The sequence below is a fragment of the Oncorhynchus kisutch genome, linkage group LG27 (assembly GCF_002021735.2).
Source record: "Oncorhynchus kisutch isolate 150728-3 linkage group LG27, Okis_V2, whole genome shotgun sequence".
NCBI lineage: Eukaryota > Metazoa > Chordata > Actinopteri > Salmoniformes > Salmonidae > Oncorhynchus > Oncorhynchus kisutch.
The window spans coordinates 29,817,033-29,832,193 of NC_034200.2; the positions used below are offsets into that span (position 1 = coordinate 29,817,033).

The 15,161-nt window shown below is 41.3% G+C and overlaps 1 protein-coding gene across 5 annotated transcripts; it reads left to right on the top strand.

Annotated features, from left to right (window-relative positions):
- The first annotated feature begins 397 nt into the window (after positions 1-397).
- LOC109872307 (palmdelphin-like) lies at positions 398-15,148 on the top strand. 5 transcript variants are annotated; one of them, XM_031806676.1, is made up of 10 exons: positions 398-568; positions 4,014-4,101; positions 8,540-8,591; positions 8,702-8,782; positions 9,048-9,166; positions 10,111-10,225; positions 10,367-10,391; positions 10,509-10,613; positions 10,762-12,289; positions 14,570-15,148. In XM_031806676.1, coding segments are annotated over exons 2-10 (2,172 nt in total). In that variant the 5' UTR covers positions 398-568; positions 4,014-4,099; the 3' UTR covers positions 14,715-15,148. The 5 variants fall into 5 exon arrangements, with proteins under 5 accessions (XP_031662536.1, XP_031662538.1, XP_031662537.1 ...); XM_031806678.1 differs by having other exon boundaries at positions 399-568; positions 10,530-10,613; XM_031806681.1 differs by having other exon boundaries at positions 400-568; positions 10,762-12,243; positions 14,570-14,719.
- The last annotated feature ends 13 nt before the right edge of the window (positions 15,149-15,161 follow it).

Genomic DNA, 15,161 nt, shown 5'->3' on the forward strand with positions numbered 1-15,161 from the left:
CTACATCACAGCCTTGAAAATACATGACTTCCGTTCTTTCGGAATACTGATCAGTTTTATGTAATAACTCCAAAAATAGAAAAGTGCATTGGGACTTTTGATGCATATACTAACGCAAATCTGGTTGAATCAACATTTTTCAAAGTAATTTCAACTAAAAAAATCTATGTTATGACTTTGAATCTAGGTGGAAAACTGATTGGATTTACAAAAAGTCATCAATGTAAGGGAATTTCGTTTATTATTATTTTTATCAAACCCAAATCCAATTACATGGTGACATTTTTGGGCGATTTCACGTTGAATTCACGTTAGTGGACAACTCAACCAAATGTGACGTTGGCGTTGAACTGACATCTGTGCTCAGTGGGATACAACACTTGCCCTGTTGCTATTGGTGTAAAGGCAAGCTGCCAATCATGCATTCGCTTGGCTCTGTTCAAGGCACCCGCGCTGTACCTGACTGTCGCGTTGTTTAGGACAGAGCGCTTTAAACTGTCCACCAATAGTGAACTTGGGTCACCAAGGCATTTATAATCCATATCCAGCATTTGTTCACGCACAACTGGTGAGTGTTCTTGCCATTTTCTCAATCCGTTTTTGCTTGGCAATGTTGTAAGTTAAGGCTAATAGCCTAACCACCGATCAAGCAACATTATGGACTAAACTTTAAAATCCTGTTGCTGCTCTGTATGCTGCTGTGACAATATAGGTCAAATTAAGATCCTGCATATATTATAACTTTGTATAGGTTTTAGGTTTTAACCTGAGTTCGTTATTTTTAAATCATTTCAACATAAATTCACTCTCATATGTTCAATTTCTCTTTTAGCGTGCATGTATAAAACAATTGGACAGGCGCACTGCGGGGTCTCCAGTGATCTCTTCATTTAAACCGCTTCAGTTTTTACCGCCAGTGTTCCTGTTCTAACATGGGAAGGCATGGGGATTTATTGTCATTTTATAGGAACTTTTACTTGGGACACTGTTGTTTCACTCATGTGAGAGCTGCAAAATCACAGACGACTATTCCTCAGTCCAATGTTTGTGCAGTGTACTCAAGCGCGTGTTCTCCTTTTGTTTCCTTCGTGTTCACCTTATACTTGTGTGAATAAACTATTCTAATTTACCAAAATAGGTCCAGAATATACAGCATTTATGTCTCATCGTTTGGGCATTCTTTGTGCATCTAGGCTATGGTATTGACAAATACTTTGCATGAGCCCTATACTCATGCAAAGCTCTATATTGGAATGAAATACACACCCATTAAATAATAGCATAAAGCATAAAGAAAATGAAGGAAGAATGCACATGAAATTGTATACTACAAATATGCATACAGTTTTACCATCCTACTGTACATGTGCCCTTTTGAAAACCTTGTGTCCATGCAGTTATTGTTGTGGAAGCAGATGCCCCAACAGATTTGCTGCCTGGCTAAATCACCGCAGTGATCAGCTTAGGGCAGGCAGCTTAGAGAAAACCTCCTTCCACTAGAACTGTCAGTCTGCCTGAGGAGGGATTGGAGCTGGGAACTGACCATCACAGTTTGTAGCTGCCACTCTTCACATGGGGACATATTGGGGACATATTGAAACACATCCGATTGATCTGGGCAGGTGCTGATGAAGAAGTAGCCTATAATATGTCTATAAAGAAAAGAAAATAGTCTGCATACTGCAACGCTCTATATGCGCCCAAGTGTGATATATCAGGCCAGCTAAACATGTTTCTTAAGTCTTTCATCAGGTCTCAAACCTTATTAGAAGTGATGAACTCAGGGTCAAAGCGGTGTCCAGCCAAATTAGGCTGGGTTTACACAGGCAGCCCAATTCTGAGCTTTTTTTCACTAATTGGTCTGAAAGATCTGATGTGAAAAGATCTGATGTGATTGGTCAGAGAAATGCAGTCTTTGTCACACGTGGGAGGACATATGGCACAGTTCATAATGCTGACCAGGGTTGGGATCAGTGAGTCCTGTTTCAGTTCTTTCTAATCAGGAGATTCATTGAAATTCCCCTTCAAGAACTGAAAAGTGCCATTAATTTTCAATTAGGATTTTTCTAATGTATTCTTGTTTAAAATAACATTTAGCCTTTTGATTTTAAACAGGAAAATAATTAGAATTTGAATTGCATTGTTTATATAGAGCTGTGTGATGATGTCACTGTAATCATGATAGACATAACTGGCCCTATGCCACCTGGCAATATTTCATCACAAGGGCTTTATGTCAATAACATTTACAACCATAACAGCTGCCCAAATGTTTCTACATCACCCCATTTCCTCCTACAATATCAGAGTAGTGTATCTCCCATGTCCTCATAGAAGAACCCCAAAAATGTAATAACGTGTAAATGAAGAACAGGAACTGTACTTTAGTTTGCTTATCTCTGTTTTGGAGACAAACAGAAGCATGCTTTGCCACAGAGTGCAACACGTGTCTATTGTTGTTATGACGTGCTATTTATAGACTCTCCTTGAGTTTACAGTGTCTTCAGAAAATATTCAAACCCCTTGACTTATTCCACATTTTGTTGTGTTACAGCCTGAATACAAAATGGATTAAATATTTGCAAAAAAGTCTCACCCATCTACACACAATACCCAATAATGTTTGCACATTTTCTTAAAAATGAAATTACAGAAATATCTCATTTACTTAAGTATGCACACCCCTGAATCAATATTTTGTAGAATCACCTTTGGCAGTGATTACAGATGTGAGTCTTTCTGAGTTAATCTATTAAGAGCTTTCTACACCTGGATTGTGCAACATTTAACCATTATTTTCAAACGTCTTCAAGATCTGTCAAATTAGTTGTTGATCTTAGCTAGACAACCATTTTCAGGTCTTACCATAGATTTTCAAGTAGATTTAAGTAAAAACTGTAACTTGGCCACTCAGGAACATTCACTGTGTTCTTGGTAAGCAACTCCAGTGTAGATATGGCCTTGTTTTATAGGTTATTGTTCTGCTGAAAGGTGAATTGATCTACCAGTCTCTGGTGGAAAGCAAACTGAACCAGGTTTTTCTCTAGGATTTTGCCTGTGTTAAGCTACATTCCGTTTCTTTTTTATCCTGAAAAACTCACAAGCCTTAACGATTACAACCATACCCATAACATGAGACAGCCACCACTATTCTTGAAAATATGGAGAGTGTGTCACAATTGTGTGTATAGGTGGTAGGGAAGTCAGGCGCAGGAGAATTAAACTTGGTAAAATGGAGTAATTTAATAAAACAAAACATAACTCCAAAAACCATAAATACAAATTAAAATGTGTATTTAAAAAAAAACAAATTGGGTACGAGGACCCGTCCCGCACCAAATACAAACAACATGAAACTGAACATAAAACAATCTCTGACAAAGACATGATGGGAAACAGAGGGTTAAATACACAACAGGTAATGAATGGGATTGAAACCAGGTGTGTAGGAAGACAAGACAAAACCAATGGAAAATTAAAAATGGATGAATGATGGCTAGAAGACCGGTGACGTCGACCGCCAAGCACCACCCGAACAAGGAGAGGCATCGTGACAGAGTGGTACTCCGTAATCTTTTGTATTTGATTTGCCCCAAACATAGCACTTTGTCTTCAGGACAAAAAGTTCATTGCTTTGCCACATGTTTTACAGTATTGCTTTAGTGACTTGTTGCAAACAGGATACATGTTTTGTAATATTTGTTTTCTGTACAGGCTTCCTTCTTTTCACTCTGTCAATTAGGTTAGTATTGTGGAGTAACTACCATGTTGTTGATCAATCCTCAGATTTGTCCTATCACAGCCATTAAACTCTGTACCTGTTTTAAAGTCACCATTGAACTCATGGTAATATCCTTGAGCGGTTTCCTTACTCTCCGGCAGCTGAGTTAGGAAGGGTGCCTGTATATTTGTAGTGACTGGGTGTATTGATACACCATCCAAATTGTAATTAATAACTTCACCATGCTCAAAGGGATATTCAATGTCTGCTTTTTTTACCCATCTACCAATAGGTGCGAGGCATTGGAAAACCTCCCTGGTCTTTGTGGTTGAATCTGTGCTTGAAATTCCCAGTGCGACTGACGGACCTTACAGATAAATGTATGTGTGGGGTACAGAGATGAGGTAGTCATTTTAAGCACATTTTTCTCCTGAACTTATTTAGGCTTGCCATAACAAAGAATTGAATAATTATTGACTCAAGACGTTTCAGCTTTTCATGTTTTATTAATTTGTTACAATTTGGAAAAACATAATCCCACATTGACATTATGGGGTGTGTAGGCCAGTGACCAAAAATCTCTATTTAATCCATTTTAAATTCAGTCTGTAACACAACAAAATTTGGTCATGGGGTGTGACTACTTTCTGTAGTTAAGGTGTATATTGTAGTTAAGGTTGCAAAAGAGAAACTTTCCCTGAATCCCCCAGTTTTTGTTTATTTCAGAAATTCCAGTTAGAGGATTACCAGAATCAGGGGGAATAAGCAGTTACAGTTGAAGTGGGAAGTTTACATACACCTCAGCCAAATACATTTAAACTCAGTTTTTCACAATTCCTGACATTTAATCCTAGTAAAAATCCCCTGTCTTAAGTCAGTTAGGATCACCACTTTATTTTAAGATGTTTAAATGTCAGAATAATAGTACAGAGAATGATTTATTTTACTTTTCTTGTCAGATGTTTACATACACTCAATTAGTATTTGGTAGCATTGCCTTTATATTGTTTAACTTGGGTCAAATGTTTCAAGTAGCCTTCCACAAGCTTCCCACAATAAGTTGGTGAATTTTGGCCCATTCCTCCTGACAGAGCTGGTGTAACTGAGTCAGGTTTGTAAGGCCTCCTCGCTCGCACATGCTTTTCCAATTCTGCCAACACATTTTCTATAGGATTGAGGTCAGGGCTTTGTGATGGCCACTCCAATACCTTGACTTTGTTGTCCTTAAGCCATTTTTCCACAACTTTGGAAGTATGCTTGGGGTCATTGTCCATTTGGAAGACCCATTTGTGACCAAGCTTTAACTTCCTGACTGATGTCTTGAGATGTTGCTTCAATATATCCACATCATTTTCAATTCCTCATGATGCCATCTGTTTTGTGAAGTGCACCAGTCCCTCCTGCAGCAAAGTACCCCATGATGCTGCCACCCCCGTGCTTCACGGTTGGGTGTTCACGGTGTGGTGTTCTTCGGCTTGCAAGCCTTCCTCTTTTTTCTCCAAACATAACGGTGGTCATTATAGCCAAACAGTTCTATTTTCGTTTCATCAGACCAGAATACATTTCTCCAAAAAGTACGAACTTCCAACTGTGCAATTGCAAACCATAGTTGTTTTTTTTAATGGTGGTTTTGGAGCAGTGGCTTCTTCCTTGCTGAGCGGCCTTTCAAGTTATGTCGATATAGGACTCGTTTTACTGTGGATAAATATACTTTTGTACCCGTTTCCTCCAGCATCTTCACAAGGTCCTTTGCTGTTGTTCTGGGATTGATTTGCACTTTTCACACCAAAGTACGTTCATCTCTAGGAGATAAAACGCGTCTCCTTCCTGAGCGGTATGACGGCTGCATGTTCCCATTGTGTTTATACTTGCGTACTATTGTTTGTACAGATGAACGTGGTACCTTCAGGCATTTGGAAATTGCTCCCAAGGATGAACCAGACTTGTGGAGGTCGCCATTTTTTTTTCTGAGGCCTTGGCTGATTTCTTTTAATTTTCCCATGATGTCAAGCAAAGAGGCACTGAGTTTGAAGGTAGGCCTTGAAATACGTCCACAGGTACACCTCCAATTGACTCAAATTATGTCAATTAGCCTATCAGAGCTTCTAAAGCCATGACATCATTTTATGGAATTTTCCAAGCTGGTTAAAGGCACAGTCCACTTAGTGTATGTACACCTCTGACCCACTGGAATTGTGATACAGTGAATAATAAGTGAAATAATCTGTCTGTTAACAATTGTTGGAAAAAAATACTTGTGTCATGCACAAAGTAGATGTCCCAACCCGACTTGCCAAAACTGTGGAGTGGTTGAAAAACACGTTTTAATGACTCCAACCTAAGTGTACAGTGGGGCAAAAAAGTATTTAGTCAGCCACCAATTGTGCAAGTTCTCCCACTTAAAAAGATGAGAGAGGCCTGTAACTGTTATCATAGGTACACTTCAATTATGACAGACAAAATGAGAAAAAAAAATCCAGAAAATCACATATTAGGATTTTTTATAAATTTATTAGCAAATTATGGTGGAAAATAAGTATTTGGTCAATAACAAAAGTTTATCTCAATACTTTGTTATATACCCTTTGTTGGCAATGACAGAGGTCAAACGTTTTCTGTAAGTCTTCACAAGGCTTTCACACACTGTTGCTGGTATTTTGGCCCATTCCTCCATGCAGATCTCCTCTAGAGCAGTGATGTTTTGGGGCTGTTGCTGGGCAACACAGACTTTCAACTCCCTCCAAAGATATTCTATGGGGTTGAGATCTGGAGACTGGCTAGGCCACTCCAGGACCTTGAAATGCTTCTTACGAAGCCACTCTTTTGTTGCCCGGGCGGTGTGTTTGGGATCATTGTCATGCTGAAAGACCCAGCCACGTTTCATCTTCAATGCCCTTGCTGATGGAAGGAGGTTTTCACTCAAAATCTCACGATACATGGCCCTATTCATTCTTTCCTTTACACGGATTAGTCGTCCTGGTTCCTTTGCAGAAAAACAGCCCCAAAGCATGATGTTTCCACCCCATGCTTCACAGTAGGTATGGTGTTCTTTGGATGCAACTCAGCATTCTTTGTCCTCCAAACACGAGTTGAGTTTTTACCAAAAAGTTATATTTTGGTTTCATCTGACCATATGACATTCTCCCAATCTTCTTCTGGATCATCCAAATGCTCTCTAGCAAACTCCAAACGGGCCTGGACATGTACTGGCTTAAGCAGGGGGACACGTCTGGCACTGCAGGATTTGAGTCCCTGGCGGCGTAGTGTGTTACTGATGGTAGGCTTTGTTACTTTGGTCCCAGCTCTCTGCAGGTCATTCACTAGGTCCCCCTGTGTGGTTCTGGGATTTTTGCTCACCGTTATTGTGATAATTTTGACCCCACGGGGTGAGATCTTGCGTAGAGCCCCAGATCGAGGGAGAATATCAGTGGTCTTGTATATCTTCCATTTCCTAATAATTGCTCCCACAGTTGATTTCTTCAAACCAAGCTGCTTACCTATTGCAGATTCAGTCTTCCCAGCCTGGTGCAGGTCTACAATTTTGTTTCTGGTGTCCTTTGACAGCTCTTTGGTCTTGGCCATAGTGGAGTTTGGAGTGTGACTGTTTGAGGTTGTGGACAGGTGTCTTTTATACTGATAACAAGTTCAAACAGGTGCCATTAATACAGGTAACGAGTGGGGGACAGAGGAGCCTCTTAAAGAAGAAGTTACAGGTCTGTGAGAGCCAGAAATCTTGCTTGTTTGTAGGTGACCAAATACTTATTTTCCACCATAATTTGCAAATAAATTCATAAAAAATCCTACAAATGTGATTTTCTGGATTTCTTTTTCTCATTTTGTCTGTCATAGTTGAAGTGTACCTATGATGAAAATTACAGGCCTCTCTCATATTTTTAAGTGGGAGAACTTGCACAATTGGTGGCTGACTAAATACTTTTTCGCCCCACTGTATGTAAACTTCCGACTTCAACTGTATGTACAGAACATTTTACCAGTAACTGGAAGGCCCCCATATTCTCCTCACTTATCAGACTGCTATCTCTTTCAGGTTGCTACCTCTATGTGAAGAGCAAATATAGAGGCTGCTGCTGAGTCATCCCATTAAGGGGGCTGTCTGAGAAAATAGCTAGTCTAGAATATCTGTGGAGCATAGTGAGAGACAGGAAGTCTGCGGTAGGGCTCACATTTCGTGGAAAGATGTAAGGAGAGACCAGGGAGATGCTGGCATGCCCTTTCAGGGCCATAGGTCATCACTGTCACTGTCACCACACACAGAAGCACACCCCTAAGGTACCCCAGAGTGCATTCGTTTTTGCACTTTATGATTTTTGAAAGTATGCGTATCGGCATTCCAGTTGGAGACTCTTGCCTTGTAGGTCAGTACATTTCTGTAATATGATATTAGGGGCCTGAATGCTATGCTCTCTCAGACCAAAAATTGAGTGTGTTATTGGCTAGACCAGACTCTTGTTTCAGGTCTGGTCAGGTAGAATTGAGTGTGAAATCCCTCATTAATGACTTGGTCATTTGTCATCTGTGGTGGAACTCAAACCCTCTTGTTTCTGGTCAAATTTTTCAAGTCACTCTTTCAAAGTGTGTCAATCACCACTGACACTCTTCCTGGTTCAACTGTTAAAGGGATAGTTCACATAAAAAGGTGACGTATCCCTTTAACCTTCCCTCTCAATGGATCATAAAGCCCTATTCACTGGATGACTGGTATGTGTGTCAACGCATCACATTTAGGCTGTTGTTTTTGTTCCAGAGTTTCCTTCTCATCGCCATTGTTTTTTCTTTCTTAATTTTTCTTTGGTCCAGGGTTGGTATGGAAGAGGCAGACCTGGTCAAGGAGCGGCTCCAAGCCATAACGGTAAACTGACCTAGAGTTCTGCTTCTCTTACAGCAAATCAATGACTGCATAATATCTGTGTCAAGTACTTTAAGGTTCACAACTTTCTTTTTTAAATACTTTATCTGTAGGATAAGAGGAAAGTCCAAGAGGACATTGCTCATAAAAAGCTGGAGATTGACAAGGAGAAATTAAAGCTTCAGCACTTAAAGGTACAGTTAGGTAATTTGACCATCAATGAAGTGATAACATTACAGTTTATCTTACTGTCATATTGTCAAACCACATTGTTTCAATAATTCATAACTATCTAATGACAGCTTGAGTTCCAAGTATCAAAGCTCGATGACAGTTTTTAGATTTTATGGTCACTGTGGCTGAGCAGTCCATTAAAGACATATGTTAGAGTGCAAAGATAACACGTCATTCATGACAGTTAAGACATAATGCTGTGTCACTCTCTCTTACTTTGAACAGAAAAAGTCCTTGAGAGAGCAATGGCTCATGGATGGAGCAGCCATCATGAGCCCACAGCAGAGAGAGACTTTGAGGGGAGATCAACAACAAACTAAGCTCCTCCAGACCAGCATCCACAGGTACAGTAAGCCTGATACTCCATTTGTTCATGTCTAAACTGATCTACAGTATGTTTACATTGCTCGTTTATTAACATGGCTGCCTGATGGAATATAGGCTTTGGTATGTCTAGATATGTTTTTCATCTTGGATGCTTCATTCGATTAAACCTTACCCATGTTAAATCTGTACCACTTACGGTGAAGTGTTGCTTTTAAATGGGGACGCCTCTTTAATTTATTTTATTTGTATGCTCAACACCCTGGCAACGTGTATTGGACTGTCTGCGGTGAAGGGTAGCCCATCAACTGTCCAGTTAGACCTATATTTGTCCGTAGATTGGTCCAAGTGGCAGTCAGTGCGTTCCCTGAAACCCATAAGGTGCTGGTAATAAGACACCCGTAACTGAGATGGAAGTAACAGAGTTCTTTTTTTTACCTAACGAAAACCACCTTGGATTTAAACATATAGGTATTTGTCACTATTAAAGGGTGGTGTTCTGGCCTTTTTGTTTCTTTAGTAAGAGTGAGGGACATCCACAAATAGACTCATTCTGCCCTCCCCCCTCTTGATCCGCCCATCTCAACTGAATGGACACTTTTTGTATTTCACAGGGTAGGTTCCAATCTGTTAGGGTCGTACCGCTTTGGGGTATAGCCATTTGAACTGTAGGTGTCAAGTGGCAGGGTTGTGCTATTCTAATGGGGTGATTTAATGCCAGTTGGGTGGGATAGCACAGCATTGATGGGGTTGTCAGAGGTGGGATGCCCTGGTGGTTGACCCTGAGTCTGTCTGCTGCCAGCCATGATCAGTTTGCCAAGTTACACCTCTGACGAGATTAGAGCCAGAAAAGGAAGTCTTCCCGAAGATGAGAAAACTGTCAGTTCACTGATCCGTTCTTCATCCCTTCTCCGCCTGTCTATGAGGTGATATGACCTTTGACCCTTTCTGTCTCGGCTTGTAGGATTGAGAAAGAGATTGAGGCTATGGAGAGGGAAGAGACGATGATATCAAAAAATGAGGGCTTCATACTGAAGAGACTGAAGGCTATTGAGAAAACCCCTGAGGAGATAATAAAGGTACTTGGACATAACATAATTGACATTGAGATATTTCTGGTTTAGATGTTTTGCTTTGGCCACAATGAGGGTACTGTTAATCTGAGGTTTTGTTGATCTGAGTTGTATCTCTAAAAGTGCTGTATGTATGTTGTCTTACAGGAGGCAAATGAGAATTTCAAAGAAGGTAAGGCCTTTTGCTAAGTTTCTGATTGTGTTATTCATTTAATGTATTTGATCAAGCATGTTACACTATACACATAATCATTGGTAATACAAAAAACATAGCTTATTTTTTTCACAGAGCCAATCTATATTTCCCCAGCTACTCTAGATGTCCCAAAGTTCTACAAGCCTCAAATTTCAAGGAAGCAGTCCTTTAAATTTAATAAGGACACACCCAAAAAAAGTAAGAAACTTCATAGTAACATTTATTACAACAATAGCGTGTACTGTAGATATGTCAAAACCCTATTTGTATCTAATTTCAACCAATCTCTCTCTCCATCTCTCCCTTCCTCGTACTCTCTGTCTCTCCTCCTTCTCTTCTCCTCCAGCCATGTTTGCAATGGAGATCAACGTCCAGAAGGACCTCCGTACCGGGGAGAGCCGGGTCCTGTCTACATCCACCGTCACCCCCCAGGAGCTCCAGCAGAGAGGGGTTAAAGTCTATGACGACGGCCGTAAGACCGTCTATGCCCTGCAGTCTGATGGGTCTCACCTGGGGAATGGAGTGGATGAGCTCAGCCCTATAGAGGTGGAGGAGCTGCTGCGAGCAGCCACAGAACAGAAGAAGTCTCAGAGAGGACCTCGGGGCCACCAGGCCCATCAGGAATCAGCACCTGCATTCTCCCCCAACTATAGCCCTCGGGGCCACCAGGAACCAGTGCCTGTAATTTCCCCCAACTGTGGCCCTCGGGGCCACCAGGAACCAGTGCCTGCATTCTCCCCCAACTGTGGCCCTCGTGGCCACCAGGAAGCAGTGCCTGCATTCTCCCCCAACTATAGCCCTCGGGGCCACCAGGAACCAGTGCCTGCATTCTCCCCAAACTGTGGGCCTCGTGGCCACCAGGAACCAGTGCCTGTAATTTCCCCCAACTGTGGCCCTCGTGGCCACCAGGAGCTCAGCCCTATGGAGGTGGAGAAGCTGCTCCGAAAGGCTATAGTGCAGAAGATGCCTCAAAGCGGAGCTTTCCCACAGGACCATCAGGTTCACCAGGAATCAGTGCCTGCATTCTCCACCACCTCCGGCAGGAGTGCCTCAGCCTCTAACAGGCCCCAACAGAGTCATGCTAAAGTCCTCCAAGGAACCAATGGGAATGGGTATCAGCAGGAGTTGTATGAGCATGACGTCCTCTCCAGGAAGGAGCTCCACTACATTGATGGAGTCCACTACTCAGGGCCGGAGAGTCTCTCCTCCTCCCCTCACATTCCAGTCCCATCTTTCATCTGCAGGAAGGACGAGGAGTACTACCAGCCAACCAACGGGTACAACCAGAACCCTTTCTCCTATGGCGGGGAGTTTCACGCCACCCACAACTCCTACCATAGCCATAGAGAGAGCCAGCAAGGCGGGATGTTTTACAACTCGTTGGCTAAAAAGGACCAGAAACCATCTCCGATCTACCAGGAAGACTTGCACTTCAGTATCCTGAACGCCATAGACACATCTGAGCCTATCACTGCGATCTTTATGGGCTACCAAACCGCCAAGGATGACAGTGGACGTGGTCTGGGCTACGAAGGGTCCATCCGGGCTGAGCTTGTCGTCATTGGCGATGAGGATGGGGTGGACGAGAGTAACCCTCAGCTTAACACCTACAACCCGGATGGATGCAACAACTGGGGTTATCATCACTCTCAACCTCAACAGAAATTAATACAGTACATTGCAGAGCCCACCGCTAATATTAACGCTAACAATGCGTCACCGTACACAGCGTCAAAGAAGTTGGTCTACCCTGGTCAACAGGCCAAAGAGGCATGCTACCCATATTCAGACGGACAGTTGGACGGGACAGAGAAGCACCCAGCCCCAAGTATCAGAAAGATTCAGAAGAGAAAAAAGCCATGCTGCATGCTCATGTAACCAACCTGCAACTGTTGACACTAGCTACCTAACATCACTTCCTTTGCTTTGACTGACAGCACTTTTGAGGTTTCTCATTGGCTGGCTAGTGTGTTGAACTGTATGCTGTATGCTGGCTTCTCTGTTGCATCAGTTTGTTCTTGTCTTAATCATTGTAACACATACTGACCTGAAACTCTCATTCTAATCACACTCTGTCACTGTTTACATACATAGTGATGTTGTGTATCCATACCAGAGCTTGTTTTGATACTTGAAGTCAAACTCTGCCTCTCTCTAGTGGCTGGAAGACAGTAATGCTGTAACTTTGGTTTCCAACAGGAGGCCAAAATGTGCTTGACTGCTTGTATAATATGTCAAATATTATTGATTATTTTTTATGTTTCTACTTTTAGATAACAAAGCTAGAATGAACTTTTTTACTGACATATTATAAATAACTGGTCTGAAGGTACAGTGCAAATCAAATGTACTCTGATTAAATCATTGTTTTGCACTAACTTAATATTTATTATTTTGCATGTGTTTTTAGAATCTCTTTTCCACATTGCAATGTTCTTATGCCATGTCAGTACTCTGTATACTTACAGTAATATGCATGATTGCTTGCCCAGTAACTTAAACAGTAATTAACTCATTATTGACTGCCTTAATCCTCTTGTGTAACAATGATCTGTTTGAGTGTGTGTGTGAGTGTGTGTGTGAGAGAGAGAGGTTGCGCTTTTTGAAATAAACATGTAACAATATGAACGGAGTGTACAAAACATTAAGAACAATTGATCTTTCCATGACATAGTCTGTCCAGGTGAATCCAGGTAAAAGTTATGATCCCTTATTGATGTCATTTGTTCAATTCATTTCAATCAGTGTAGATGAAGGGGAGGAGACTGGTTATAGAAGGATTTTTAAGCCTTGAGACAATTGAGACATGGATTGTGTATGTGTGCCATTCAGAGGGTGAATGGACAAGAAAAAAGATTGAAGTGCCTTTGAACGAGGTATGGTGGTAGTTGCCAGGCACACCGGTTTGTGTTAAGAACTGCAACGCAGTTGGGGCGGAAGGGTAGCCTAGTGGTTAGAGCGTTGGACTAGTAACCGGAAGGTTGCAAGTTCAAATCCCCGAGCTGACAAGGTACAAATCTGTCGTTCTGCCCCTGAACAGGCAGTTAACCCACTGTTCCTAGGCCGTCATTGAAAATAAGAATTTGTTCTTAACTGACTTGCCTAGTTAAATGAAGGTAAAAATAAAAATTCAAGAATGGTCCACCACCCGAAGGACATCCAGCCAACTTGACACAACTGTGGGAAGCATTGGAGTCGACATAGGCCAGCAACTCTATCAACACCTTGTAGAGTCCATGCCCCGATGAGTTGAGGCAGTTCTGAGGGCAAAAGGAAACGCAAGTAAATATTAGGAAGGTGTTCCTAATGTTTTTACACTCAGTGTATTTCTGCTGAACAATTGTTGTGTAATTGTTCAATGTTTGCTTTATTTATAATTAAAACATTTCATCACACCGTCACTATGTAGCTAATGAGATTCAGAACAAAGTGGAAGAAAGTGCATGGCAATATGTTAAGGTCTTCAGTAGAACTGTAACTGAAGCAAATGTCAGAATAATTTCCTATACATAACCATCACTGTGTTATTACTGATCACTTCACATCTGAGGAGTCAAAGGAAGAGGGATAAGACATGCGTTCCACCCACCCACCCTCCCACACACACACACACACACACATACATACATACCCAACAACACTTTCACACCATCTGACAGTGCTAATGACCTTTCTGTCACCTCTCATGATCTCTCTGAGGACAAGGACAGTGGATGGTCTGGACCTTAACAGACTTAACGGTCCAGACATCAATCAGATCATTAGACATGGATGTCTCCCGAACTAAGAGGCTTTTAAAAGGAATGTGTCATCCTGTAATATGTGATTGAGGGACTTATATAACTATAATTTGAGTTACATAAATGCTGATGACACATGACTGAGGACATACACCAATCTTAGCTCTCCTGGGGTTGGTTCAGACAGTGTTTTTCCTCACAACTTTGTCTGCTTGATGGGTAGGCTATTGGAAGGGTGGTGTTAATATACTTCACGTAAAGACTTGTCCAATACTTTTGTCATGAGGTTATTTCAGGACACACATTACTATAAACATAACACAACTAATCTGGACGAATCTTAATTAGTCTTAATTGATGTGATAATATATTTACATGGTAAATGTGTTTTATTTTCCCTTACATTTCCTACAGCTTCAAGTACGTGTATGGAGAACCCGGAACAGTTTGTGTAGAAATACTCCATGCAAGACTCATCAACCCTTCAAGTTCCATGACGAGAAGGAAGAAACACATGTTTGCGCAACACATTCGACGAACACCGAGCACACTTCTGTGAGGCCATCAACTTTATATTTGGATTCAAAATATAATTCTCAATACAAGGTTCTGTTTAAAAGTGTAAACCATGTTTGCTCATAATGTTTCCTTACACAGAGTATTAGAGCTTAAAATATACCAATGATGTCATTTCGAGAAGGAACAACCAGTCTAAAACAGACTTTTGAAGGGAATCGCTGATCTTAAATGAAATATCTGCTTGTTCAATGTTCCTGAAGATATCAGTGCATTTGATGTTTACTCTCCAGCCTTTACGCTGCTGCCAGATATATTTTCCTCCTCTACTGTAGGCTACTAGCCAGCACTTTTGATATATTAATAAACCTTTTTAGAGTGCCTTAATGTAATTTGCTGTTGAAACTGTAACCTGCTTGTGTATTGGTATAAGAAAGTCATGCTAACAAAATCATTAAAAAGCTAATTGTCACACAACTGAGTGTTAAGC